The sequence below is a fragment of the Sinocyclocheilus grahami genome, unplaced genomic scaffold (genome assembly GCF_001515645.1).
Source record: "Sinocyclocheilus grahami isolate Dianchi unplaced genomic scaffold, SAMN03320097.WGS_v1.1 scaffold139.1, whole genome shotgun sequence".
NCBI classification, from domain to species: Eukaryota; Metazoa; Chordata; class Actinopteri; order Cypriniformes; family Cyprinidae; genus Sinocyclocheilus; species Sinocyclocheilus grahami.
The window spans coordinates 173,447-199,854 of NW_015505318.1; the positions used below are offsets into that span (position 1 = coordinate 173,447).

General features: G+C 38.2%; 1 protein-coding gene across 1 annotated transcript in view; it reads left to right on the forward strand.

The window, feature by feature from the left end:
• LOC107591257 (catenin delta-2-like) overlaps positions 1 to 26,408 on the forward strand; it is a 162,157-nt gene that overhangs the window by 124,902 nt on the left and 10,847 nt on the right. The window contains exons 10-12 of the mRNA XM_016280372.1: positions 13,191 to 13,425; positions 17,742 to 17,826; positions 23,518 to 23,644. Of these exons, the coding sequence (XP_016135858.1) occupies positions 13,191 to 13,425; positions 17,742 to 17,826; positions 23,518 to 23,644 (447 nt within the window). The remainder of the gene's footprint in view (positions 1 to 13,190; positions 13,426 to 17,741; positions 17,827 to 23,517; positions 23,645 to 26,408) is intronic.

Genomic DNA, 26,408 nt, shown 5'->3' on the forward strand with positions numbered 1-26,408 from the left:
CTGTCTAGCTAACAAGCTTGCTGGTGCTAAATTGAGGTGATGTTTAGATATAAAGTCCAAATATTTTTATTCAACCACCTGGATAGATTACATCTGGGGGGAAAAGAAAGGATGTGATGTTCAGAACATGGTAACTACAGTAATTATTAAAGTGGGAAGTGATGCTCTCTGGGGGCATTTGGCCAGGGGTGTTTTTACACCACAGACAAGGTTTGAGAAGAAAAAAAATCATTATGAAAATATAATTATATTTTCCTTAAAATGTTCTTCCTAACTTCAGGCCTTATTCTCATGTCATATATAACTGTGATGTTCTGCGAAACAACAAGCTTTCAAACACTTTTTTCTTACTGGTGAAAATCAGATGGTCAAATCTGTTTTCTCTCAGGTACTTCACAGTGTAAGCTTCACAGTGAACATTACTACATCACTCTCATCAACATAGTCCATATCAACAACAAAAATATATCTCGACTCCATATAGTGGTTATTTTGGGAAAATCCCAGGTATTTTGAGCAGTAGGATTATAAAAAATATGTGCTAATATAAAATTTTATTAAGTAGCCTATATAAAATTGCAAAATAAATCTATCTATCAGTACTGTTTTACTTAAGTACATAAAAAATCATGTACTTTTGTACTGTCACGTGAGTAAAATTGAAAAAGGAGTACTTTTACTTTTACTGGAGTAATATTTTATTATGCGTATCTGTACTTTTACTCAAGTACTTGATTTGTGTACTTTGTCCACCACTGCATCCATGATTTATTTTACGTGTTTGATCACTGAATCTATATTTGAACTCATTTTACATTTAGCTCAGGGATGAAAACTGGGCACATGAAATGCATATAAATGGCCAATTCAATCCTGCCGTTTGATCACGTATTAAAATAAAGATTGATTGTTTGTATAAATGAATTTAACAGCCTAAGTTCAAAGCATCTGCCTATATCCTGGAGCTTTGATACCGTATGCTGATAAACAGCACATTGTAAGATCATAAAATTCAGATAAGCTTCTTTGGTGTTGGATGCCTTATTTTGATTTTTTTTTAACATGAGGTTAAAAGAGAATTAATTTTGATGCATTTGAATTCATTTTGGTTTTATGTGTACTTTTGAACCTCATTGACATTTATAGACCCTGAGGTACAGTACAAATGTAATCTCTGTTTCTGCTTTGACTTTTTCTCTTTTATAATTATTTTTCTTGCCTTCTGTATGTAATTTATTTCTGTTTTTTTGTTATTATTATATATCTGTATATCAATGTTTCTTTTTTTAATATATAGTATACAATTTAATGGACTCTAGGAAATATTTGGTGTATTGGCAGCAGGTTTGCCAGGTCCCAGAAAAATTGACAGCCCAAAACCAACTTAAAACCCACCCAAAAGGACAAAAAAAGGCCAATTTTCCTCAGATCAATCACAGTTGACATCTGTGGGGATTTAAAATAAGTGGTTTGATTTTATGTATCCTGTGCTTTACGTTTTATTTGGAAGATTTTAGTTAGACTACTTTAGTATGTGCATATTTCACTATTTAATCTGAATTTGATATCTATAAAGTTACTTAATTATTTTATTTATACACTTATGATACTTTACATTTTTCTTTTACACTTTCTTTTTGATTTTAATTTTCTGTTAAATCATTTTTGAAGCATTTTGCATGTATTGTTTAAAATATGAAATATAAATATGAATAACACTCACAAAATGTTTTTGCCTTAAAACTCACTTCCAAATATTTTTTTCATACATTAACTTAAAATCATCTATTATATTTTATGATCTCATAGCTATTATTAATAGCCTGCATTCTCTATTCTCTTTGCATTTTCTCTCCATATTCACTCTTGTTTTGTCTACACGCAAGCATCAATGTGCAATCGATCTAAAATCGCGAACTCAGTTAACCTGCGTTGAAGCTCCTGATGTTGGCAAAATATCCAGATTTGGGTATTTTTCAGTGGGGTTTTTGTTAGTTCCAGTGGCTGAATTTTAAAGTGATGTGTATATATAAAATCCCCCGAGATGCTGTTTGAGGCTTCAACATGTACAAAATCAGGCACAGCAGGCGTGAATGAAGGCAGACACACATTAAGCATAGCATTGGATGAGCAACAGAGTAGTGTAATTTGTAATCGGAATGACTTTCCAAACTTTCAGGTGGCAAACTTGATTTCATGTGTTGAAATAGGAGGGTATTGGTGTGGGCATACGGACCATGATGAGACACGTTCTTCAGAGGACTAGCAGACAAAGCTCGGTGGATTTGTTGGAAATGTTTGAAGTTGTGCTGTAACTTTGAGAACCAGCTTTACTGGGCTTGTTTCAAAGGTCCAACATTTCAGTTGATGGAGAGGGATTTGAAAAGTTCTGATCCATCATTGAAAGTTTCATCCAGGATTTGATGTCTGACAGACTCATATTTGCCGCCCACCTGCACAAAGGATGAGAAAAGAGGGGATGTGCTCGACGGACTGGCCTTTAGAGAAATAACTAAGTGTGTGTGTGTGTGCGCAGCTGTGACCAATCGCCTTCCTCTCTCGCTTCAATTTGCAGCCAATCTTCCAATCTCTCACACGCTCCCTCATGCATCCATTTGGTCATTTTTCCATCTTCCCTGCCTTTATCTGTTTTCTCTCTCTTTCATTAGGAGATTGCCAGAGGTGTCTCGAAGCAAAAGAGCTGCTTTATAATAATGACACCAGAAAATCACCACTTTATCTTTTCTGTGGCCAAATCCAGCCGTTCAATCCATCTCTCTATCTGTCCCGGCCGCCACTCCACAAGGTGGCTCTGTTTGAAATTGCAACCATAGGTCTTTTGCTTTTAATCTAATATGACAGACATCAAACGCGGTAATAGAGAGCGATATAAAGCCACGCTTGAAAGCCACGCTGCTGGACGTTCTCCTCATTTCCGATTTAATTTGCTCCCTAACCTTTAAGAATAATTTTGTTTTAAGGTCTGTCTTCGAATTCTTTGTTGTTTGTACTTCTCTTTTATGTCCAAGTCGGCTATTTTCTGCCAATGGGGTTTGAACCTGCTGTTAGCTTCGTTAAAAAAAAACCTCTTTGGATCCATTTAAATGTTATTGCAGGATAAAGGCTCACAGAGATGCTGCCCAAAGCCTTTCACCACTGTGTGACCCTCAGGCCTTCATGGAACGTTTTACCAACTCTCTTTGAACTCCGACTGAGACTATTAATGCCCTTCATTTTATTCGGATCCACTATATTATGGAAGTATATAATGCCATTCCCCTCATTATATGCCTTGTCAACCACCAATACATGTTCTTCCCAGAGAAATAGAGAGATGTTTGATGCTTAAAGTATGCATGTACACTACTATACAAATGTTTAGGGTAAGTTTGTTTGTTTGTTTAAGGAAATTATACTTTTATTCAGCAGCATTATAGATAAATTGATGGAAAGTAAAACCTTGCATTGTTACAAAAATATATATATTTCAAATAAATGCTGTTCTTAAGAATTCGGGAAAAAATATTACCGTTTTTGCAAAAAATATTCCACAAAAAAGCAGCATACAGTAACTGTTTTTGACGTTAATAATAATAAGAAATGTTTTCTGAGCAGAAAATCAGCATATTATAATGATTTCTGGAGGATCATGTGACACTGAAGACTGGAGTAATGATGCTGAAAATTCAGCTTGGATCACAGGAATAAATTACATTTTAAAATATAAAACAATTATTGTAAAACGAATTGTTGAATAAAGTCGTTATTTTTGTTTTCTTTGCATACAAAAAGTACTCTTGTCGCTTCATAACATTACGGTTAAACCACTGATGGCAAATGGACTATTCTGACGATGTCTTTTATGCTTTTCTGGACCTTGACAGTGTAATTGTTGTAACCAAACACAGCTTTGGACCCAAAAGCAGAACACAGACTAAAAAAATGATGCAAATAATTAATTTATTGCCAAAAGTCAAGCAATACAATCCATCTCTCCTTTGCTGTTGAGGATTGGCTGAGGTGAGCTGGAAACCAAACAGACCAGAGATATGTTGGTAGAGCAGAGAGAATGTTGATCGGGCGTGGCAGGCAGAATGCAGGATAACTGCAGGTGGAGTGAGGTCCCTTATGGCGCTTTTCCACTGCATGGTACAGCACGGTACGGCTCGGTATGGTTCACTTTTTGTGGGTTTTCCACTGGGTACAGTACCTGGTACCTGGTACTTTTTTTAGTACCACCTCGGTTGGGGTTCCAAGTGAACCATACCGTTACCAAAACGTGACGTGTAAACTCTGCTGATCACGGATTGGCCGGAGAGAATCGTCACTACCTGCCTCACTGAACTTGCGACACAAACACAAAAGAACCGCTAGATTTAAATCAGCACAGCCATCGAAGGATCGAATGCAACTGTTTTGAAAGAGCGCACTTTTTTTTAACAACCAAAAAGTTTTGTAGTCTGTTGTGGAAGAACAGACGTTCCTCTCATCGATAGCAGAGGAGCGGATCCAGCGAGAGCTTGGTAGGGCGATGCGGAATGAAAACGTTTTTTTTAGGAGTCGTGGTAGTAGAGCCGGCGCAACTATAACGACGTGTGAATAATCCCGCCCACTCTAAAGCGGTACTGAACTGCAGAGTAAACGCAAACCGTGCCGTACTGAGCCATGCCGAACAGAGACGTACCACGCAGTGGAAAAGTGCCAATAGGCAGACAGAACAATCTGGCAGAAAATGACTGAAGACCCAGGGTTTAAATACTGGAGGCCGATGAGTTGATTGGCAGCAGGTGATTCACATTCAGCCATCAGCCACAGAGAGGAGACCATAGCCACACCCCGGGATACACCAACTCACAAACACAGACACACAAAAAGGAAAAACACAACTGGCCAAAAATCCAAATCCCTGACAGTACCTCTCCTCAATGGGAGCCTCCAGGCGACCTGCCAGGCTTATTGGGATGGGCTTGATGGATGTCCCTAATAAGAGAGGGATCCAAGATGAAGGAGCGGGGCACCCAAGTCCGCTCCGCAGGTCCATATCCCTCCCAATTCACCAGGTATTGCAGACCTCGTCCCCGACGACGGACATCCAACAATCGTCTCACTGTGTAAACCGGATTATCATCCAAAACCCGGGCGGGAGGAGGGGGATTGGTTGGAGGGCAAAGTGGACTGACCTGAACTGGTTTTAACTGAGAGACATGAAATGAGGGATGAATTCTCATGGCTCTAGGCTGTTTGAGTCTGACAACAGAGGGGTTGATGACTCTCTCAATTTCAAAAGTTCCAAGGTAGCGAGGAGAGAGTTTCTTAGAATCTGTCTTTAAAGGAATGTTTTTAGAAGCAAGCCAAACTTTCTGACCTGGTTGATAAATGGGTGCGGGGGTTCGATGATGGTCTGCAAGGTGGCGATTACGATCAGCTGAACGGAGCAGAGCAGACCGGGCTTCCCTCCAGATCTTACGGCAGCGACGGATATGGACTTGAACTGATGGAACAGCAATTTCATTCTCCTGTACTGGAAACAAAGGAGGCAAATATCCCAAAGAACACTCAAATGGAGACATACCAGTAGCTGAGCTGGACAGGGAATTGTGAGCATATTCAATCCAAGTGAGGTGGGTACTCCGAGACAAAGGATTATTTATAGCCACACACCATAATGCTGCTTCCAACTCCTGGTTAGCCCGCTCTGCTTGCCCATTAGACTGAGGATGAAAGCCAGAAGACAAACTTACAGTAGCACCAATCGCATGGCAGAAGGCTCTCCAACCCTGAGATGTAAATTGGGGCCCACGGTCTGAGACAATATCTAGAGGGATGCCATGAAGACGGAAAACATGCTGGACAAGGAGGTCAGCGGTCTCTCGAGCTGTGGGCAATTTAGGGAGAGCCACAAAATGCACTGCTTTAGAGAAACGGTCCACAATAGTAAGGATAGTGTTGTTGCCTTGTGAGATAGGCAGTCCAGTAATGAAATCAAGAGCAATGTGTGACCAGGGGCGTCTGGGAATAGGTAAAGAACGAAGCAACCCTGCCAGGGGTAGATGTGAAGTTTTCCCACGTGCACACACAGAGCAGCCATTGACAAATTCTCGAGTATCCTTATCCATAGTGCCCCACCAAAAATGTCGTTTAACAGTGCGACTAGAACCAGGGTGGCAGGCAAACCGGGATGCATGGGCCCACTGGAGGACCTGGGAACGAACCGCATTGGGAACAAACAAACGTCCAGGAGGCCCATTGCCTGGATCGGGTTGGGTGCGTTGAGCCTCCCGAATAACTGACTCAATTTCCCACGTGATGGCCCCAACCACACAGGAAGGAGGGAGAATGGTTTCAGGGCTTTGCGGGTCCTCTTCTGGAGTAAATTGTCGTGAAAGTGCATCTGTTTTAACATTCTTTGAGCCAGGGCGGTAAGTGAGGGTAAAATTGGAGCGACCAAAAAACAGGGCCCAACGTGCTTTTCTAGGATTTAGACGCTTATCAGTTTGTATGTAGGCTAGGTTTTTATGGTCAGTCCATACCAAAAATGGTTGTTCACTTCCCTCAAGCCAATGTCTCCAGTGTTCCAAGGCTAACTTCACTGCCAATAGTTCCCGGTTCCCTACATCATAATTATGTTCAGCAGTGTTCAAGCGACGAGAAAAAAAGGCACAAGGATGAAGCTTCTGATCTGAAGCAAAACGTTGGGACAAAATAGCTCCTATACCAGAATCAGAGGCATCCACTTCCACGATGAACTGCCGAGATGGATCTGGCTGAATAAGCACAGGAGCTGAGGTGAACCATTCTTTCAGTTTGACAAAGGCCTGATTAGCCTCCTGAGTCCACCTAAAAGGGATAGAGGAAGAAGTGAAGCTGGTGAGAGGAGCTGCCACACGGCTATAATCTCTAATAAAACAGCAATAAAAATTGGCAAAGCCCAAAAATTGTTGCAGCAGTTTAAGGGTGGTAGGTTTTGGCCATTCTGTCACTGCCTGGATCTTCTCTGGATCAGTCTTCACCTGCCCGCCCTCAATCACGTATCCCAAGAAGTTGACAGAACTGACATGAAATTCACACTTCTCCGCTTTTACAAACAGTTTGTTTTCGAGAAGCCTTTGCAGAACTAGACGAACATGGCTGATATGTTCAGAGATGGTGTGGGAGAAGATTAAAATGTCATCCAGATATACAAATATGAAGCAGTTGAGAAAGTCCCTGAGGACATCATTGGCCAAAGCTTGGAACACTGCTGGAGCATTTGTAAGTCCAAAGGGCATCACCAGATATTCAAAGTGTCCAAGGGGCATGTTAAAAGCGGTCTTCCATTCATCCCCTTCTTTTATTCTGACCAGATGGTAAGCATTTCGCAAGTTTAGTGAAAACTGTGGCTCCATGAAGGAGATCGAATGCGGAGTTGATAAGAGGTAAGGGATATTTGTTCTTAATAGTTATGTTATTGATAAATCGATACAAGGACGTAGAGTGTGATCTTTCTTTGCCACAAAGAAAAAAACAGCCCCAAGGGGAGAGGAGGAGGACCGAATTAGACCATCACCAAGGGAATCATGGATGTATTTCTCCATAGCCTCTCTCTCAGGTCGAGAGAGGTTGTACAGTCTACTAGTAGGCAGAGGAGCTCCAGGAATCAGATCTATTGAGCAGTCATAGGGACAGTGTGGTGGCAAGGTCTGGGCCTGATCCTTACTGAAGACAGCACCAAGATCATGGTATTCAGAAGGAATACTAGACAGATCAGGAGGTTCTGGGATGGAAATGGCTACAGCAGCCTCAGCTGGTGGAAGGGCAGACTGTAGACAGGAGGAATAGCAAGGTAAACTCCAATTCATCACCTGGATTATGAGGTCTCAACCATGTGTGTCCTAAAACCAGAGGAGAAGTTGGAGAGGAAATAATGTTCAGCTGAATGTACTCACGATGATTACCAGAGAGAACCAGAAGCAGAGGAACCGTACAATGAGTGATTTGTGCCAGGAATTTTCCATCTAAGCCATTAACTGAAATGGGTGAGTGCAATGGCACTGTGTGAATTCCTGCCTGGGAAGCCAACTTTGCATCAAGGAAACTGTCATCGGCCCCAGAATCCACCAGAGCTAACAAAGAGAGAGACTGCTGGTTAATACACAAACTTGCTTGTAATTGCAGACGACAAGGAGACACAGAGGAAGAGGTAGTTTGGCTCACCAGTAACCCCTCATCTACTGGTGAGCCCTTTCTTTTGGCCGAAGAGGGCAAGTGGCAAGGAAATGGCCCAGGTTACCACAATAAATGCATTCACCTGCCTTTAATCTCCTGAGACGTTCAGCTGGTGTAAGATGAGCTCTACCCAACTGCATGGGTTCATCCCCTGGTGTAAAGTTTGCGGGAGCATAGGGACTGGGTGGTAATTCAGTAACATCCTTAGCCAGAGACCAGGTAGTGGAACGAGGAAAGGTTGAGGAGTTAGAATGACTGACCCTTTCTCTGCGGCGTTCTCTGAGACGGTTATCTAGAATTATGGAAAGAGATACAAGAGATTCTAGAGAATCACATCGGTCTTTAACAGCCAGTTCATCTTTAATCCGATCATTGAGTCCATTAAGAAACACCTCCTGGAGAGAAATATCATTCCATCCAGACTCTGCAGCAATAATGTGAAACTCCACAGAATACTCAGCCACACTTCGGGAACCCTGGCGAAGAGATAGCAAACGCTTGGCTGCTTCCTTTCCATGAAGTGGAAGTTTAATTCAGCAGTGAAAGAGGAAAAATTATTAAATTGTGCACTCTGACGGTCCCAAACAGCTGTGGCCCATGCTAATGCATTTCCTCGCAAAAGTCCCAAAATATATGATATCTTCGACTGATCAGTAGAATATGTCTGAGGCCGATGGCCAAACACTAAAGAACACTGGAGCAAAAAGGACTTACACTTTCCCAAGTCACCGGAATATGGTTCGGTGTCCGGAATATGAGTTTCACGTAAAGGATAGGCAGTCTGAGAAGGTGGTAATGGTGGGGCTGCAGAAGCAGGCTGATTGGACTGAGCACTAGTAGACCACTGAGCAAGAAGAGAAGAGATTTCATTGAGTTTATTGCTAATTTGAGAAATCTGACCTGCCATGGCTTGATTGCTTTCTGTGAGATTCCGAAGCTGAAGGTCATGCTGTCCCAAAAGTGCACCTTGACTAGAGAGAGATTTATTTGGCAGTCAATGGGAAAGTCACAGGCCTCCCAGTTTTCATCCAAAATATCTTAAATTGTGTTCCGAAGATGAATTAAGCTTTTAGGGGTTTGGAACGACATGTGGGTAAGTGATTAATGACAACATTTTCATTTTGGGGTGGAGTATCCCTTTAACTATCATTGTATTGCATAAAAATTCTTTAAATATTTCTACTTTTGTGTTATACAGAAAAAGCATGCAGGTTTGGAATGCCATGAATGTGAGAAATTACAACACTGAACTTTGCCTTTAATGTTCTTTATGCCGACTAACTTGGTCACCTAGAATTTAGTCACCTAGAAAAAGCAGCAATAACGAAAGGACACACTCTCTCTCTCTTTGTTAATGTCTGTGGGTGCGTGTGTATTTCTGGAGCTCATGATGGCCCAGGGCCGTGTAGCTGATTGCCTGTTTTGTGGGAGAATGGGCTTTTATAAGCTGGAGGGTCTGCACTTACCTCTGATTACCACTAAGCCCTTGTATTCCCAAGAGCTCGTAGATGAGGCACTCTAGTGAGTCAAGGTTAGCCTTGAGTCATATACAGTCACCAGATCTCATCGTCATGTTGCAGAACCATCCGGCTGAGTCCATAAAGAGACTCTTCATTTATCACGAGGAGTGTGAATGTGTTACTTAAAGCACTTTTATTTCTCCACTGATGTTTTTCATGCTTAGGCTGACTTTGAGATCTCTCCACGGATGTTCAGAATTAAACCTGTCCGAATTGCAGTAATTCATGTTCTTGAAAATCAGCAGCTTGTACTTGAAGAGTCCTAAGCTTGTGATTACTCGTAATCATGCAATCTTGTGTTTCATTGTGATCATAAAGCCTAAAACTGGACTGAAAATGTCCCACACTTCACCTGTTTCACCTCTCCATGCCACTCTTCCTCTGTGGGATCCTGATCACGATATGTGTCCTTCTGTTTTTAGTAAGATTTGATATTTATCTTTTTTTGATGCTTCAAATCTTATGCTGTAACTTTTCAAAGTAATCAGAGTTCTGGTTTTATTATTATGTGTTTTTAGTTATGCTTTTTAAAAGTCTCTTTTGCTTACCAAGGCTGTATTTATTTAGTCAAAATTAAAGTAAAACAGTAATATTGTAAAATATTGTTACAATTTAAAATAATTGTTTCTCTTTTAATATATTTTAAAATAGAATGTATTTCCTGTGATGGCAAAGCTGAATTTTCAGCAGCCATTACTCCAGTAACTTCAGTGTCACATGATTTTTCAGAATCATTCTAATACCCTGATTTGCTGCTCAAGAAACATTTCTTATTATTGTCAATGTAGAAAACAGTTTTTGCTGCTTAACATTTTTGTGGAACCAGTGATATAATACCACTTAAAAGTTTGAGGTAAGTAAAGATTTAAAAAAAACAATAATACTTTTATTTAGCAAGGAAAGACTAAATTTATCAAAAGTGACAGTAAATAAATTTATAATTGTAGAAATAGTAATAGCAATATATATATATTGAGATGCATATTATAGCTATAAATATATTGAAATATTCTTCAATTCTAAAATTATATTGATATTTATACAGTATGTTGAAGCAGCAGGATATCCATTTATTTCACTTCGGGTGTAATGAAGAGGTCCATTGTTGGAACATTGGAGATTAAATGAACAACAAGAGATGATATCACTGATCAATCATTTTACCAGGTTTTTATTATTCAGTAAATATCATGTTTTTCCCACAGTTCACTGTTCAGAGAAATCTCACATCTCATTGGACTGCCTCCATATTGTCAGCTCACGCAAGACAGACGATTTTTGCCTGCGGTTACAAGATAAGGAGACACCAATTAACTGGAACCTTATTGGTGATAAAACGGAGCCCTTCTGCAGTATGCATCATGTAGAAAATAATGTCTGTGTTTCTCCTTCGGAGACCATTTGGAATTAGCGGAAAGAATTGAACAGCCTTAGATTAATTTCATTAGCTGTGTGCTTCTGTGATAGAATAATAGGGTGCCAGAAGGAGAAGGACTCTTCAGCATTTCAAAGGTCAAAATATTGGAGCACTTGGATGATTAAAGTGGCAGCGTGAAATCTGGAAAATACTCTGTTGCAAACTAGTTTCTTGTCCTTCTTGAAATCGGATGGCTACTTCACAGACATATCTTTGAGGCTTGTGTTCATACACCAGTTTTATCATTAATACAGATGTCCACATAATAGCATTTCATGTTTTGTTCTCATTTAAATGTAAAAATTCTCTGGAGCTGCAAAACAACAACAAAATGAAAAATGTAGACACTTATAATCTTTGCTAGTGGGCTTCCCTGAAGCATTCACATTTTTCCAATGCAGAACTAAACATGTGCATGGTAGGTGATTGTAGACCTTAGATCTCCTTAAGTGCAAACAACAAATATATAATGCCCTATTTTGACATGGCAGTACCATTATTTCTTTTGTTGAGATCAAGGTAATGCGACGAGTTCTATAGTCCCTTCATTGGCCTTTTGCAGGTCTGTGGAAGGAACTTGTCAGAGCAACATTGAAAAAAATCATACATAGGCCCCTCCCTACCAGTGATGACATCATGAATGAGCTATATATTGAGTGTTAATTGTATGGTGGAGATTTAGTCTTCTCTTTCTTTTTATTTCTTATATTTTAAGATTTCTAGCATATAACAAAACATCACAATGTGTCTTTATACCTCCCAGTGTAGCTTAATATCTCATAATGTGGCATAATGTCTCACAGTAGGACTTTATATCTCAAAGTGTGGCTTAATATCTCATAATGTGGCATCATCTCTCACAGTTGGACTTTATATCTCAAAGTGGCTTAATATCTCATAATGTCACTTACTATCTCACAGTGGGACTTTATTTCATAAAATGGCTTTTTATCTCACAATGTGACTATATCTCAATATTTACATGTATATATCACAATTTAAATGTATATTTTTGTGGATTCATATCTCTTAATATGTCTTTGTCTGGTAATGTGACTATATCTCACAGAGTGACTTAAGTAATATACATCCCAATGTACATCCAGCCAGTTGTTAATCGCAGAATAAAGTATTCCACAGAGCCATATAATAATATCTCAAAATGTGGCTTCATATCTCACAGTTTGAATTTATATCTCATAATGAGGCTTAATATCTCATAATGGAACTTTTTATCTCACCGTGTGACTATATCTCACAATATGAATTTTTTTTTTTTTTTTACTTAATCTTAACATTTAACCTTGACTTAATCAGTAAGTCTTGATTCCTGTCCACTGTGCACGTTGATCAGTGCGTTGTTTCCGGTGGTTGTAATTCCAGGGTAGTCCTCCTTTGTATGACATGAAAATCTGTGTAAACAAACATAATATTTGCCGCTTTGATGTGGCTTCTATGTGGACTAAAACCTCTCCATGGAAAATTTAACCTTAATATAATTATTGGCTCATAACGCCGTGAGGGGTGTCCCATACACCACTGGGTGAGGAAAGAGCACTCAACATCCTGTAGCGATCATTGCGCTTAATATCACTTAGTGTGTTACGGCACAAATTTGTCTCAAGTTTCACCGACACAAACACATAAACTCAAGAATAATTTTGTTTCTCCCACTGGTCAAGTTCTTTTTCTGTGCTGTTGAGTGTTGCCAAGTCAATTTAAATTACACATCCCCTGCTGTTCTTCTAATGTCAGCGTTTTCTCACTTTCTCATATTTTCTTCCCTTTGTTCAAGTAGCGTGAGTCATATATCCACACTGCAGTCAGGATAACACCCTCTCCATAGAAATCCAGTGATGCTTAAACCGACACATCTGACACTCTTGAATTGTTGCAGCTCCTGCATTATTATACTCTAGATTAAGAATAAATTGTAGCACAATAGTCATACTGACTGTGAAAAATGTCATCCTGACTATCATAATTATTTCAGCGCTAATCACCATATTCTCATATGCTCTCTCTGTCAATCTTTTGTCTTTGTGTAGGTAAGTATGCCATGCGTGACCTCGTGCACCGGCTCCCGGGTGGGAGCAATGCTAGTGGAAGCAGCGGGGGTACAGCAAACAGCACAGCGGGTAAAACCATGTGCGATGACACCGTTACGGCTGTATGTTGCGCCCTACACGAGGTCATCACCAAGAACATGGAGAACGCCAAGGCCTTACGAGACGCCGGTGGCATTGAGAAGCTCATCGGTATTGCTAGGAGTAAAGGAGACAAGTAAGTTGTCTTTTTTATAATAAGCTTCACTAACTACTAAAATGGCCTGCAGTGTGCGCTAACCACTAGGCCGTGGTTTTGTTTTTGCTCGTGTTTTCATGGACCCTGAGTTATTTTGTTCACCAGAATCTGTGCATTGCTCTTGAAAATATTTTATTTTCCAGCTACACGGTTCTACTTTTATTCCAGCACCTTTTAAAAGAGGTGCACAGTATGAGTCAGACCTCAATAAGCATTTTACGAGCTTCAAGGCCACATGTTCGGCTACATCATATATACATCCGCTTATTCAGTGCCTGCTGAACTGTAATGAAGAAAACTTGGAGGAAGAACACGTCCACTTTTGCCATAGCTGACAAAAAGAGCTGATGTTTGATTTGATGCATCCTTGAGAATAAAGCTAAATATCACAAGTCTGTATGTAACAATATCACAAGTCTGTATGGAACAGTTTAGTGTTATCTGCCATGACAATACAGAAAAAAACTCCCTTAACTTAAGTAAAAACCAATGTAACACAGCCTTGACACTGGCTTATTGGTTTTTTGAATCACGAGAAGATATACAGAGTGGTCAAGATGAGATTGAAAACGCTGTGATTTAAACCTGAAAGTGAACCAAATTTTATTTGTATTTAATTTTTTATTGTTTTGTTTTGTTTTATTATTTTTGTTTTATTACTTTACTTTATTATTTTATTTTATTTTGAGAATAATAAGTGTGCACAAACACACAAGGAATTGTATTGTCTGCATAGAGGTTCTGGAAACCACAACAAATTCCTTGAGTTTGTGTTTGTGTATTAGCCAAATACAGCTAAATTCTCATTCTGATATAAAATAAAAATGTAATAATTTTGTTTTGTTTTATTTAGTTGTTTGATAACCTCTTAGCAGGATTATAACATAATTAAAAAATGCATAAAAATGGGTAATACTTTAGTATAGGGACCAATTCTCACTATTAACTAGTTGCTTATTAGCATGCCTATTATTAACATATTGGCTGTTTATTAGTATTTATAAAGCAGATATTCTGCATGACATATTCTACGTCCCTAATCTTACCCAATACCTAAACTTAACAACTACCTTACTATTAATAAGCAGCAAATTAGGAGTTTTTTGAAGCAAAAATCATAGTTAAGGCTTTGTTAATAGAGAGAATTGGACCTTAAAATAAAGTATGACCAAAAAATTTAATATTATTTTAGATATTATTTATTTGTTTTTCATTTTTTATTGTGCCCCCTATGTATAGATTTAGCGTATTAATATTGATGTATTCAGTTGCAATACATGGCATGTTATTACATGCAACAGGTGTTTCAAATGTGCATCGTCCAATTATATTTTATAATAATCATTCATTGATCAAGCCTTTCTATATGCTGCTTGCTTTAGCCTCTTAGAAACACCAAGTAGGCAGTCTGACAGTGAGTGAGTGATGACACTGTCAAAGACATTAGTCCGACCCTCATCAAACTGACACTTCATGCGACTGCTTTATATCCCCATCAGCTATTCATACACTGTGCCCACCCCATTGGAGCCAATATGGCGATGACAGCTGCTTCCAGTTTCCTGCTGAGAGGTTATAAAAGGGACAAGCCACTCGGGTGCTTGTTTGTCTGGATATAGCACAAATGCAACAGGTTGATGTAGTACCGCCACGTAGCAGCAACCAGTGTGATTGTTCTGATATGCGTCAGATTTGATGACTTTTATGATTTGAAGGGGATTGATTTGGTGCAGATTTTGATACGTGCTCAACACATCATGCATGGCAAAATAATGAACTCGCTGCTCTTGGCTGAATAACTTGTTTTCTTTTTTTTATAATAAGCTTTTTAAAGGGGTCATATGATGCTGCTAAAAAGAACATTATTTGGTGTATTTGGTGTAATGAAATGTGTTTATGCGGTTTAAGGTTCAAAAAACACATTATTTTCCACATACTGTACATTATTGTTTCTCCTCTATGCCCCGCCTTTCTGAAACGCGTCGATTTTTACAAAGCTCATCGGTCTGAAAAAGCGAGGTGTGCTCTGATTGGCCAGCTATCCAGTGCGTTGTGATTGGCTGAATTCCTCAAGCATGTGACGGAAATGTTACGTCCCTTACCATATTGTGATGCCTGCGGCAACCACATGTGACGACCCCGGGCTGGACTCCGCTTCGTCCATGGTGAAAGCCGATCTGGCGATCCACAGCGCGAAGTTGAAGTATTTCCTCAGCGACCAGCACGGATCAGCTCCAGGCATGACGAAGCAGATATCGTCCTCTTTTGGAAGGCCAAACAAAGTAGTTTCACTTTCACAACGAAGCACACAGCACCTTCACGACATGGCGGCGGCGGCAACAACAATACTACAGCGAGAATAAAAGTTACGCCTTCTTTCTTTGCTTAAACATTTGGGCGGCGTTATGCAAATCTTCCCACATAGTGAGGTAGATATCTGGGGGCGTGTTAGAACGAGCCGTTTTATGTAGGTGTGGTTGACTCTTAACTTTTATAAAGAATATCTTTGAGACTTTAGTCTTTGCAACTTTACAGATCTTCTTTATGCACCAAGAGCTTGTAACACTCCAAAGACTAAGGAAAAATTGAAATCGCATCATATGACCCCTTTAAAAAGAAACAAATATAGAAACTGCTTTTATATATGCATTAAAAATCTACTGTGATTTTAAAATTCTGTCCTGACATACTACTCATTTTGCAAACAACTTTTCACTTACTTTATAGTTTCCATTTGTGAAATCTGATGCAAACTTCCCAGCAAATCTGACAGACTTTACATCACCAAAGTGAGAGGTTTAATTTGAGATGAGCCCGAGTCAACTGAAGATCTGAGCGTGTTGAAATCCATGTTGAAAGATGAGGGGAAGGATAAATCAAACACACAGCTCCACCTCTAAGAATCCATTTAGTCATTTATGAGAGGAAATGATGAAGGAAGAGCGGCATTCATTTCCTCTGTTAAAGCCATGTTCAAAGATTTTCCTCTAACTTCATTTCAAGTGGCAATTGTAAATTGTTCCATTGTGTCCTTTGAGCAGAAATGGATTGACTCGGCTCGGCGGAAGACAAAAGGCACAGCTGTTCTATCAAATCAGCTGAAGTCAAACAATTTGTATCATTTTTGAGAACCATGGGATTGTTTCTTTTGTTTGTGGTGCATTGTTAATCATAACAAAAGCTGCTGTCCGTGTGAGATGTTTGCACAGAAAGCAGAGAAAACATCAAATGCTTCCGTAGGAACAATCATCTGAGCAACAATGTACCAGAATTGGAATTTTATTTTCCTCTGTTATGTTTGGTATTGGCATTTTGATCTTAGAGTTCGAATATTTTGTAAACTTTTTACAATTAAAATGTGTTATTTTAGAGTTGTCACTGTTATACTGATGTGCTGCATATAAATATACTGGAGAATTGGGTTTAACTTCTTGTGTGTGTTCGGTTCAACACGCAATGTATCCCAAAAAAAAATTTCTGTGATGTCATCCATCAAAACATCAAAAGTACACTACTATTCAGAAGTTTTGGGCTGGTAAGACTTTTACTTCTCATATACGTATTGTGTATCATACTTCTCATGAGTGTATTTTTTTTAATCGTTTTATTTTAAACTGCTTTACTGTATTTTTGATAAAAAATACAGTAAAGCAGTTTAAAACAAAACGATTTAAAATCACTTTTTCTATTTGAATATATTTTAAAATGTAATTTATTGCTGATGGCAAAGCTGAATTTTCAGCAACATTACTCCAGTCTTCCGTGTCACATGATCCTTCAGAAATCATTCTAATATGCTGATTTGCTGCTCAAGAAACATTTATTTTTATCACTGTTGAAAACAATTGTGCTGCTTAATATTTTTGTAAAAACTGTGATGCAGTTTTTTACAGGATTTTGTTGATGAATATAAGTAAATAAAAGTATAATAAACTTCTGGAAAAAAATCTTACTGACCTCAAACTTTTGAATGGTAGTGTAATTTTAGTTAAAGTTTTTTTTTTTTAATACATTTAAATTTTTTATTACTGTCATCATTTGTATGTTGTTTAATAATATTCCTTTAAATAAATAAATAACATATTAAGAAAATAAATAATAATATACATATTTAATATACAACAATTTCTTATAATTGTTTAATAAAATAATTTACTTATTTTAAAACAAATCTTCCAGTAATATGCTTTTAAAATGTTGTCAGATTTTAACTGATAATAATAATTGACTGTTGAGACGTATGTCCATTTATTACTGTTGACTCTACTGTTTGTTTTCTTCTCTCTCTCTTACAGACACTCACCTAAAGTGGTAAAGGCAGCATCTCAGGTTCTCAGTAGCATGTGGCAGTACAGAGATCTCCGGAGCCTTTATAAGAAGGTAGGAGACCTGCTTCCACTCACGACAGCTGTGTCCCACTTCATCCGTCCCAACATGAGGAATTTATTTAGCATGCTAACTGATCTCCCACTCCCACACGATTGTGTTTGAACTTGTAGAGAAAATAGTTTAGAATGAAACAAACTGGAGAAGTGTTTTTGTATCCCTCCTCTCCGACAGAGATGTGCGACCCACTATTTATTCAACACGACACCTTGTAGCCGACTGAAAACATGAATCCGTAGTGACTAGCAATGAATGCTCTATTGAGCAGTAGCGGCCAGGCTGAAGAGATATTTCCATTCAATAAGTGCTCGTTGCACTTACTATTGTGTGTATCCATTCAGATGTCTCCTTTGCAGATTATTGAGGCAAACTTTGGCCTTGGCGAGCGCCGACGGCATTCAGAACGTATTGTGTGGTCTGAACAGCATGGTGAATAGACTGATGTGAGGAGACCTTGTATGAATGTTGCCATATTTCAGCAATTAAAAGCAGATTTATTTTCATTTCCAAACCAAACTTTTTTAAGCTAGCGTTTGGGGTCTTTGAATAGACAATGTGCTCATGAAATTAAATTTAATTAAGGGCAATAGGAATTAACCTATTTACATGTAGCCAGACCTCTCGTGCTGCATTCAAACACAGATAAGGAGCAGCCAAAGTAGTGTTAAACATTAACAAGGTCACACCAAGCCAAAATGTTCCCAAATGAACTACTAATAAGAGCATGAGAAGAGAAATTTTGGGTTGTGACAGACCACCGTCCCCCACAAGCGCTAGAAGCCTCTAGGCTGCGAGAACACACCGTTCCCCTTCGCTGAGCAATCTCCGTCCTGACAGATACGATGCTGAGTGGTGAGGAACGTCCCGGACCGAGCTCTATAATGTGTTGTTTTGCCCACTTGGCGCTGCGGAGAAGGCGTTGTAGAATTACAGCCCACGGAGATGGCGACGGATGCCACGCTGACCTTTAGAGATGAGAAAAGGCCAAGAGCTGACTGCCTGCACCGCCGAGATGAGTTTAGAAGTGTGTCTGAGGAAATAGAGGTGCCCCTCCCCGAACTGCATCGGAGAGCGAATTCACAATGGCTGTTTGAAAATATCTGTAATGATATGTAATTATGGATGTTTGCGAGTTTACCCCGCTGAACTTGTCGCCGTCAAAACCAATGTCGAATTACGAGCTCTAATTTCATGTGCACATACTATTAATTACCCTCTCTGTCTTTTTTCAATATTTAGAGGGTTCGACGAAAAGGTACCATGTGTAAATTATAATGAAAGAGAGTAATTAGATGGAACGCCGATTCCCATTATGCTAGCTGACTAAATATCTATAAATAATATCGAAGCGCTCACAGGTTCACAGTGGCGTTGTGTTCGCATGCCGTCTTGAGGCAGGTTATCGAACAGCTGCTTTAGCTGACGTAGATAAAGTGACAAGGTCAAGGACGTGGAGGACATCCGGAGCTATAAATGCATCATTAGAGAGGTTGTTAAATCTACACTAATGCTTATTATAAACAGTTCTCTGATTGATTTTCGAGGGATAGAGCTCTGTGGATCCCTCTCACACTTGTTCCAGCCCCCTCCAGGCTGGGTTTGCAAAGATTTTTAAAACCTCCCACAACCTAACCTGTTTCCTCCAGCCCAGCTGAGCTCTGGAAATGTCACCGGGGATGGTATTAAGCAAAGGGCAGCAAGAAAGAGATTGCTATTATTAACATTTGCAGAGCCCCGTCTCTCATCTCATGAGTGCATAATGACAGTTGTTCCACGTGGATGTGTCTTTCTCTCCCTCCGTTGAAATGAAAGGTGTCAATTGGATGAGTCGGGCCACCTGAGGCGCGATTCTTTGTGTTTTGGGTGGTGTGATGGATGAAACTGAGGGAGAAGAGGGAACACAAGAGGGGAGGAAAATGAAAACAAGAGGTTTGGGAAGCCAGACACCTCCCAAGGCTGTGAACAATGGCCTCATGCCCAGGAAGCATCTGTGATCTTTTGGTTTTGATGCTTCTAGCCAGTATTGGAGGAAGTTGTGTGTTATGGAGTGTAACAGTGTTAAATAATATACTTAGTTCTGTGTTTCCTGTATGCGTTATTTTCCTTTGGCTTCTTGTTTTATAATTTCTTTAGGAATTAATACATGTAAATTATAAATTTTGTACAATTCTTTAAAAAAATTTTTTTATATATATATATATATATATATTGATATCACTATTGATTATTTTCTTTCTCTAATTTTGTTGTAAATTTTATGTAAAATATAAAAAATAAAACGCTCACTGATGCTCCAGAAGGAAAAACCATGCATAAAGAGCCAGGGGGTGAAAAAGTTTTGAAGTTGAAGATCAGGGTAAATTTTACTTTTGTCTTCTGGGCAACATTTAACTATCTTCTGTAGCCTCTGAAGGGCAGTACTAAATGAAAAATATGATATTTAGGCAAAATAAGAAAAATGAACACAAAAGTTTTAATGCAGCTCCTACTGGAGCATCAGTGAGCGTTTGAACCTTCTGTAATAGTTGCATATGAGTCCCTCAGTTGTCCTCAGTGTGAAAAGATGGATCTCAAAATCATGCAGTCATTGTTGGAAAGGGTTCAAATGCACGAAAATGCTGGAAAACCTAAGAATTTGTGGGACCTAAAGTATTTTTCTGAAGAACAGCAGAACAAACAAGGGACTCATGAACAACTATCACTAAACAAAAAAAACACAGCTGTGGATCATTCAGGTAAGAATACAGTATTAAGAATCATTTCTTTTGAAAGGGGTCATTTTTATAAATTCAACTATTATTTTCTTTGTGGACTACATGTAAACATCTTTTATGTGAAATATCTTGTTTAGGTAAGTACAAAATAAGCAATAACATGCATTTTGTATGATCCCTCTTATTCTGGTCAAATAATTAACATTTTGCAGATTCTGAAAGGGGGAGGTAAACTTTTGACCTCAACTGCATATATATTTATATTAAAATATATTATATTTATATATTGGGTAACACTTTATTTCGATAATCCACTTTAGACATTCTATTAACAGTAAGTAACTTTGCAACTACATGTCAACTAGCAGTTAGTAGAGTATTAGTAGACTGTCTGCTTAATATCTTCTAACACTTTCTTTGTCAACTTATTCTACTAACCTTAAACCTACCCTGTCTACTCTGAGAGTTAGTAGACATGTAGTTGCAAATAAATTAGAATTAGTTGAGATGTAGTTGACATGTAGTTACAAAGTTACTTATAGTTAATAGAATGTCTAAAGTGGACTATCGAAATAAAGTGTAACCATATATTGTTTAGAATACATTTGTTAAACATTCTCTTTGTGTTCTGGCCATTTGGGGTAGACCAAAGCCTGAATGATTTTTATATTTCACAGATTCATTGTTTGAGTTTGTGCATTGCATTTATGCTCTAGGGAGGTTCAGATGTACTGTAAACAGATTTTGAAAAACTGCTTTTTGAAAAGTTTTTGGCCTGTAATGCATAAATATTTATAATTTTGCATAATAAAATGCATCTAATTCATATAAAGTTACAGCAGTTGATCTACATAGACAGAAATCTTTGAAGAAGTGCAGACGGCTTCCAGCTCCATCTACTAATAAGGTGTGTGTGTTTGTGAGAAAGCCCAGAAGCGCTTGGCTTGATTTACTCAGTATGACGTAGAGCCGGACTAAGATGAATTGAAGTTCTAGCCTGAGAGAAGTTGCTTATGCCATTGATCTTGAGCCTGAAGCCTCACTCATGTTCTGCTGAGAGGTGTTGCATTCAGCTGGCAGCCTCCTGAGATGCAATTCCACAGTCATCCCTCCCCAACGCTCTCTACGAGGAAGTACCAGGGTAGTCAATTGCCTCAGCGACCCCAGGGAGCCAACGCAGCAAGAGCAACGCTCCTGGCTCCATCCGCCTCTGGGAGTATAATAATGAGTGCTTGCCATTGGCTTGCTTCAGTGCACAATTCCACACCAGAAGTATTTTTTCTGTCTGACTCTTAAGCAGCATTATTGAGGAATCACGGGTAGGCAGGTTGCCATAAATGACTCATCTTTGCATGGTCTGCTTGGTCTTTTCAGTCTTGTTCTGAGTCAGAATCAGTCCTGTAATGGTGCTTCATGCGTTCAACTGGAATTAACCGAATAAATTGAAGTTTTTGAGTTTAAAAGACGAACGTGCATTTACCGTTCACCCTTTTTACACCTCAGGAACAGTTACCTTAGCTCAAAAGTCCATCAATTCAAGCACATTATTCTCTCAGACCTGATAAAGAAGAAAGAAAGGAGTTATGGGATGTAATGAACGCAAAAAGATTCTTTAATCACATTGAAACTCAGTCTTCCCTGCAAGTATTGTTTTCAAATGGCAGGAACATCTTCAAAAGAAGTATCCATCCTTACTATCTTTTATTGCACAGCCAGCCCAAATGCCCATCATCATAAAGAATAAAGGTAAAAGTTTTCATTTCTTCCTCATGTGGGAACTTCAAAGTTCAAGTAACACTTACAACAGCATAAGTAAAAGGAAATGACAAACTCCCTTACTGAAGATGTCTTTAGTCGACAGGCGACAAGTACCGCTTTCTCCTCGTTCCGTGCCTCTCTTCACACCCCTTGGAGCCTTCAAATACCTGTGCAATGTCATTATTTGCAACAGGCACATTAGGTGGAGAGCGGTGGTTTCTCCTGCCAGAGTTTCTGCCTTGTTGAGAAAGTAGGGCAGCTTTGAACTGCACAGAGTCGGAGGGACCGACCGTTTGATCTATTCCTCACCTTTCTAACAAAAGCAATGTCACGGAGGGGCAAATGGGATGTCAAGGGTAGTGCTCTGTGTACCTGTTAGAGAGCTTGTTCAGTAGACTGCAAGTTTTCGGACGTTCTCCTTGTTTCTTTATTGTGTATTTGTAGCCTGTTAGCACAGATCTAGCTAGCAGAAATTGAGCTTCTTCATTGACCCATTCTGAGACCTCGTAAGATGTTTGAGCTTGTACTCTGTTCTGCATTAACGGCCACATGAATCGACTGTATGAATTATTTAATCTTTATTCAGTGAGAGTGAACTTATGTATGATCTGATACATGCTCTTCATATCTTATACAAGCAACATAATCCACTCAAACATTTGAAAGAGTTCATATTTAAATAGAATCAGACCATCCAGGAGGATATCAAACATGTTTGATGTTTTGAGGAAATTTTAGAGCATGTATTGTATTAATTTGTCGCCCGTCACCAAGTCTTGTTTGTGATCTTCAGTCATCTGCTTAGATATTAAAAGTTGTGTAGTGTATTACAGCCTTAAGTTGTTCTTTTTAGTAATGTAATACTTGACTGTATGCGCTCGGCAGACCCATTGATTGACACTCACAGTGACGTGTCATAGAGCCAGTGGCCAATGGCTTCAGTTTATCTCCTCCATCAGCCTTTCAGGTTTCTTCAGTCACACATCAAAGAAGCTTTCTCCACAGCCACTGACTCCAGATCATTCGTCCATTGATTTCTGTACCTCCATCCACCCATTGATTTTTGTAATGACTCCACACTGGGAGGCCCTAAACTAAACTGACATGGGCTAATGTAGCGTACATAGATACTGGATGTTGTGTTGTTCGCCCCTTGTCTAGTAGATAAAATAAATTAATATATGCATTATTGTCTCTTTCTTTATTTTTCTAGGATGGCTACTCGCAGTATCACTTTGTTGGCTCTGCCTCAACAATAGAGAGAGACAGACAGAGACCGTACTCATCCTCACGCACTCCGTCAGTATCTCCGGTCCGGACGTCCCCTAATAACCGATCAGGTGAGTATACGTGTTTATCTTTCTCAACAGTGTTAACTTACACATTTTGATCTGAAGTGCTGAAATAGAGAGTCGCTGTCCATGGTCCTGAAGTCCAAGATCTTCAACCTGGATTTAAACCAATTACAAACAGCAGGTTGATTCGCTGATATTAAACTGATGGGGATTTCTCAGTGCGTCCTGGGACTCAGGGTTAATGATCCACACTACTGTTGGGGTTAGTGGATTCATGGCTGGCTGGTTGTGCCTCTAATACCTTTTCCGGTGGACTTAGCATCTCGCTGAAGCAGAAAAGTACTTTTCACAGATTCAGAATTTGAGAGGACCGTTGGTGGTGGAGGCTGAGCAGCAGAAGTGGGAATTTTAGAGCTAATGGGTCTTTAAATGACTGGAATGACTTTAAATGACTAGAGTGATGAAATGAAGTTCTTTCTTCCTTAATGCAAAATTTAAGGTGTTATATTAAATTTATTATTCGGAGGCCACTTCTAGTCTTATCTATGATGAATATATAGCCAATGTTATCTTGCAGTTTTAATTTTTTTCCCATGATGTAATATAATATTAGTGGTCGACCGATATTGTTTTTTATCCGATTAGAAAGCAGGGTTGCGATGATCGATATAAAGCCTATATATATATATATATATGTATATATATATGTAATATAATAGTGATATTTATGTAATATATCATTTTTATTTAATTAATATTTAGGAAATCTGAAATCATTTGAAAATTAGATTAAAAAAATGAATGTGTAAAATAAACACTTTAGGTGACAACTTCTTGATTCTGTAATTCTATTACAGTATTTTTCACAAATAAATAAATATTTCAAAATACGTAAATAGAAAGAACGTAAACACTGTAACCAGCAGGGCACTCAGTAATTTGGGAAGTTTGTGTGCATTAGGAATCATATTTTTTAAACTAAAGCAATATAATATAATAATATAATTTCATATTTTACCCATATTTTATTTTTCTATTTTATTTATTTTTTCTGTATTTTATAAAAAAATAAATATATATTTTTCCCCAAAAAACAGAACCAGTCAGTAACAATATTGATTGTGACAAACCTTAACTACACAAAATCGAGTTTGGTTTAATTTTAACATGACTGAAAATAATTAGTTAATTCATGGATTCAGTAAAGGATTCATTAGGCCAATTTGGGGTGATTCATTAAAAGATTTAGGTCACAAGTGTCATTTCGTTCATTAATCGGATTAAACTAAAAACATTGTTTTTATACACAGACAGGAAGGTGCATTATCTTTGCATTCAATTCAGGCTGCAAGCTCACGTCTCATGTAAAATGCTATTTATTTTGCCGTGACACTAGATTCAGTTGACTAGCAGTGTGGGAAATATGGCGCAGAGCAGTGCTCACGTGATTCAACATGCTCTCTGCAGCTTTTTAGAATAAATTGATTTATTGTCTGCTTGTTTTTCTCAGTTGAATCTCTGATGTCTCCAGTCATCCTCTGGCTTGCAGCTGGTTTCATGCTGTTCTGTTGTCTGCAGGCTTTTCCTCTATGGTCTGAGCTCCAGTGTGTGTCATGAAAACGGTGAATGCTAGATTTTTGCCAGAGATCAAAGCACTCATAGTTAGACGGAGAGAAGGAAGGTAGGGGAAAGAGAGACAGTGGTGTGTCTAAGGTCTTGTAGGCGTACTGGAGAGTAGCTGCGCTCTTTGGCTCAGAGCATCAGAATGTGACAGCAGAGTCTCGCCTGTGCTACTCAATTAACATTTCCTAAGATACATGTGAGCTCAAAGCCAAAATAATATAGCAAAATTGGCAATACTATGTAATTCATTCACTTCACAACTCTGCAATTATTTCTAATACCACGGCCTTGCCATTTAGTTACAGCATTAGAGACGTGTATTCACTGTGCGGAAAGATATTTATTTGTGTACTCATTATTGGCAAGTTCTGGCAACTTCTCTGAAACTGCTTTTTAAAAAAAGAACAAACAAGCATAGCACAAGAGTTTAATGCATTTTTTATTACAAATTGAAGTAGCAAAAAGTGGTGCAACATGGCAGTATCAAATTTAAGGTAAGAAATGTATTTATTTATTTAGTATTTCAATTTTCAAAAATGTAAGAATTCTATATATTTTTTTTTTTTTCAATTATTTAAACTTGTTTATATATGATAATATGCCATTGCTAAGAGCTACTCAACTTTGAAAAAGCTCAGGGGCCACAAAACAGGATTTTATTAGATTAATAATAGAATAATTTATTTTATTATAGACACAATCATATCATGATTTGATATATTTTTACTATAAATCAACTTTAAGTTTTTATTTTATTTAGCTTTTTCATTTTTAATGATTCGCTAAAGTAAATATTTAACAAATGAAAGGTACCTATTTTCTTGCTTTATTACTTTCTTTTTTCATTGGAACTTGATGGACTCATACCAACATGTAAGATTACGGCAGTATCAAATTTAAGGTAAGAAATGTATTTATTTATTTAGTATTTCAATTTTCAAAAATGTAAGAATTCTATATATTTTTTTTTTTTCAATTATTTAAACTTGTTTATATATGATAATATGCCATTGCTAAGAGCTACTCAACTTTGAAAAAGCTCAGGGGCCACAAAACAGGATTTTATTAGATTAATAATAGAATAATTTATTTTATTATAGACACAATCATATCATGATTTGATATATTTTTACTATAAATCAACTTTAAGTTTTTATTTTATTTAGCTTTTTCATTTTTAATGATT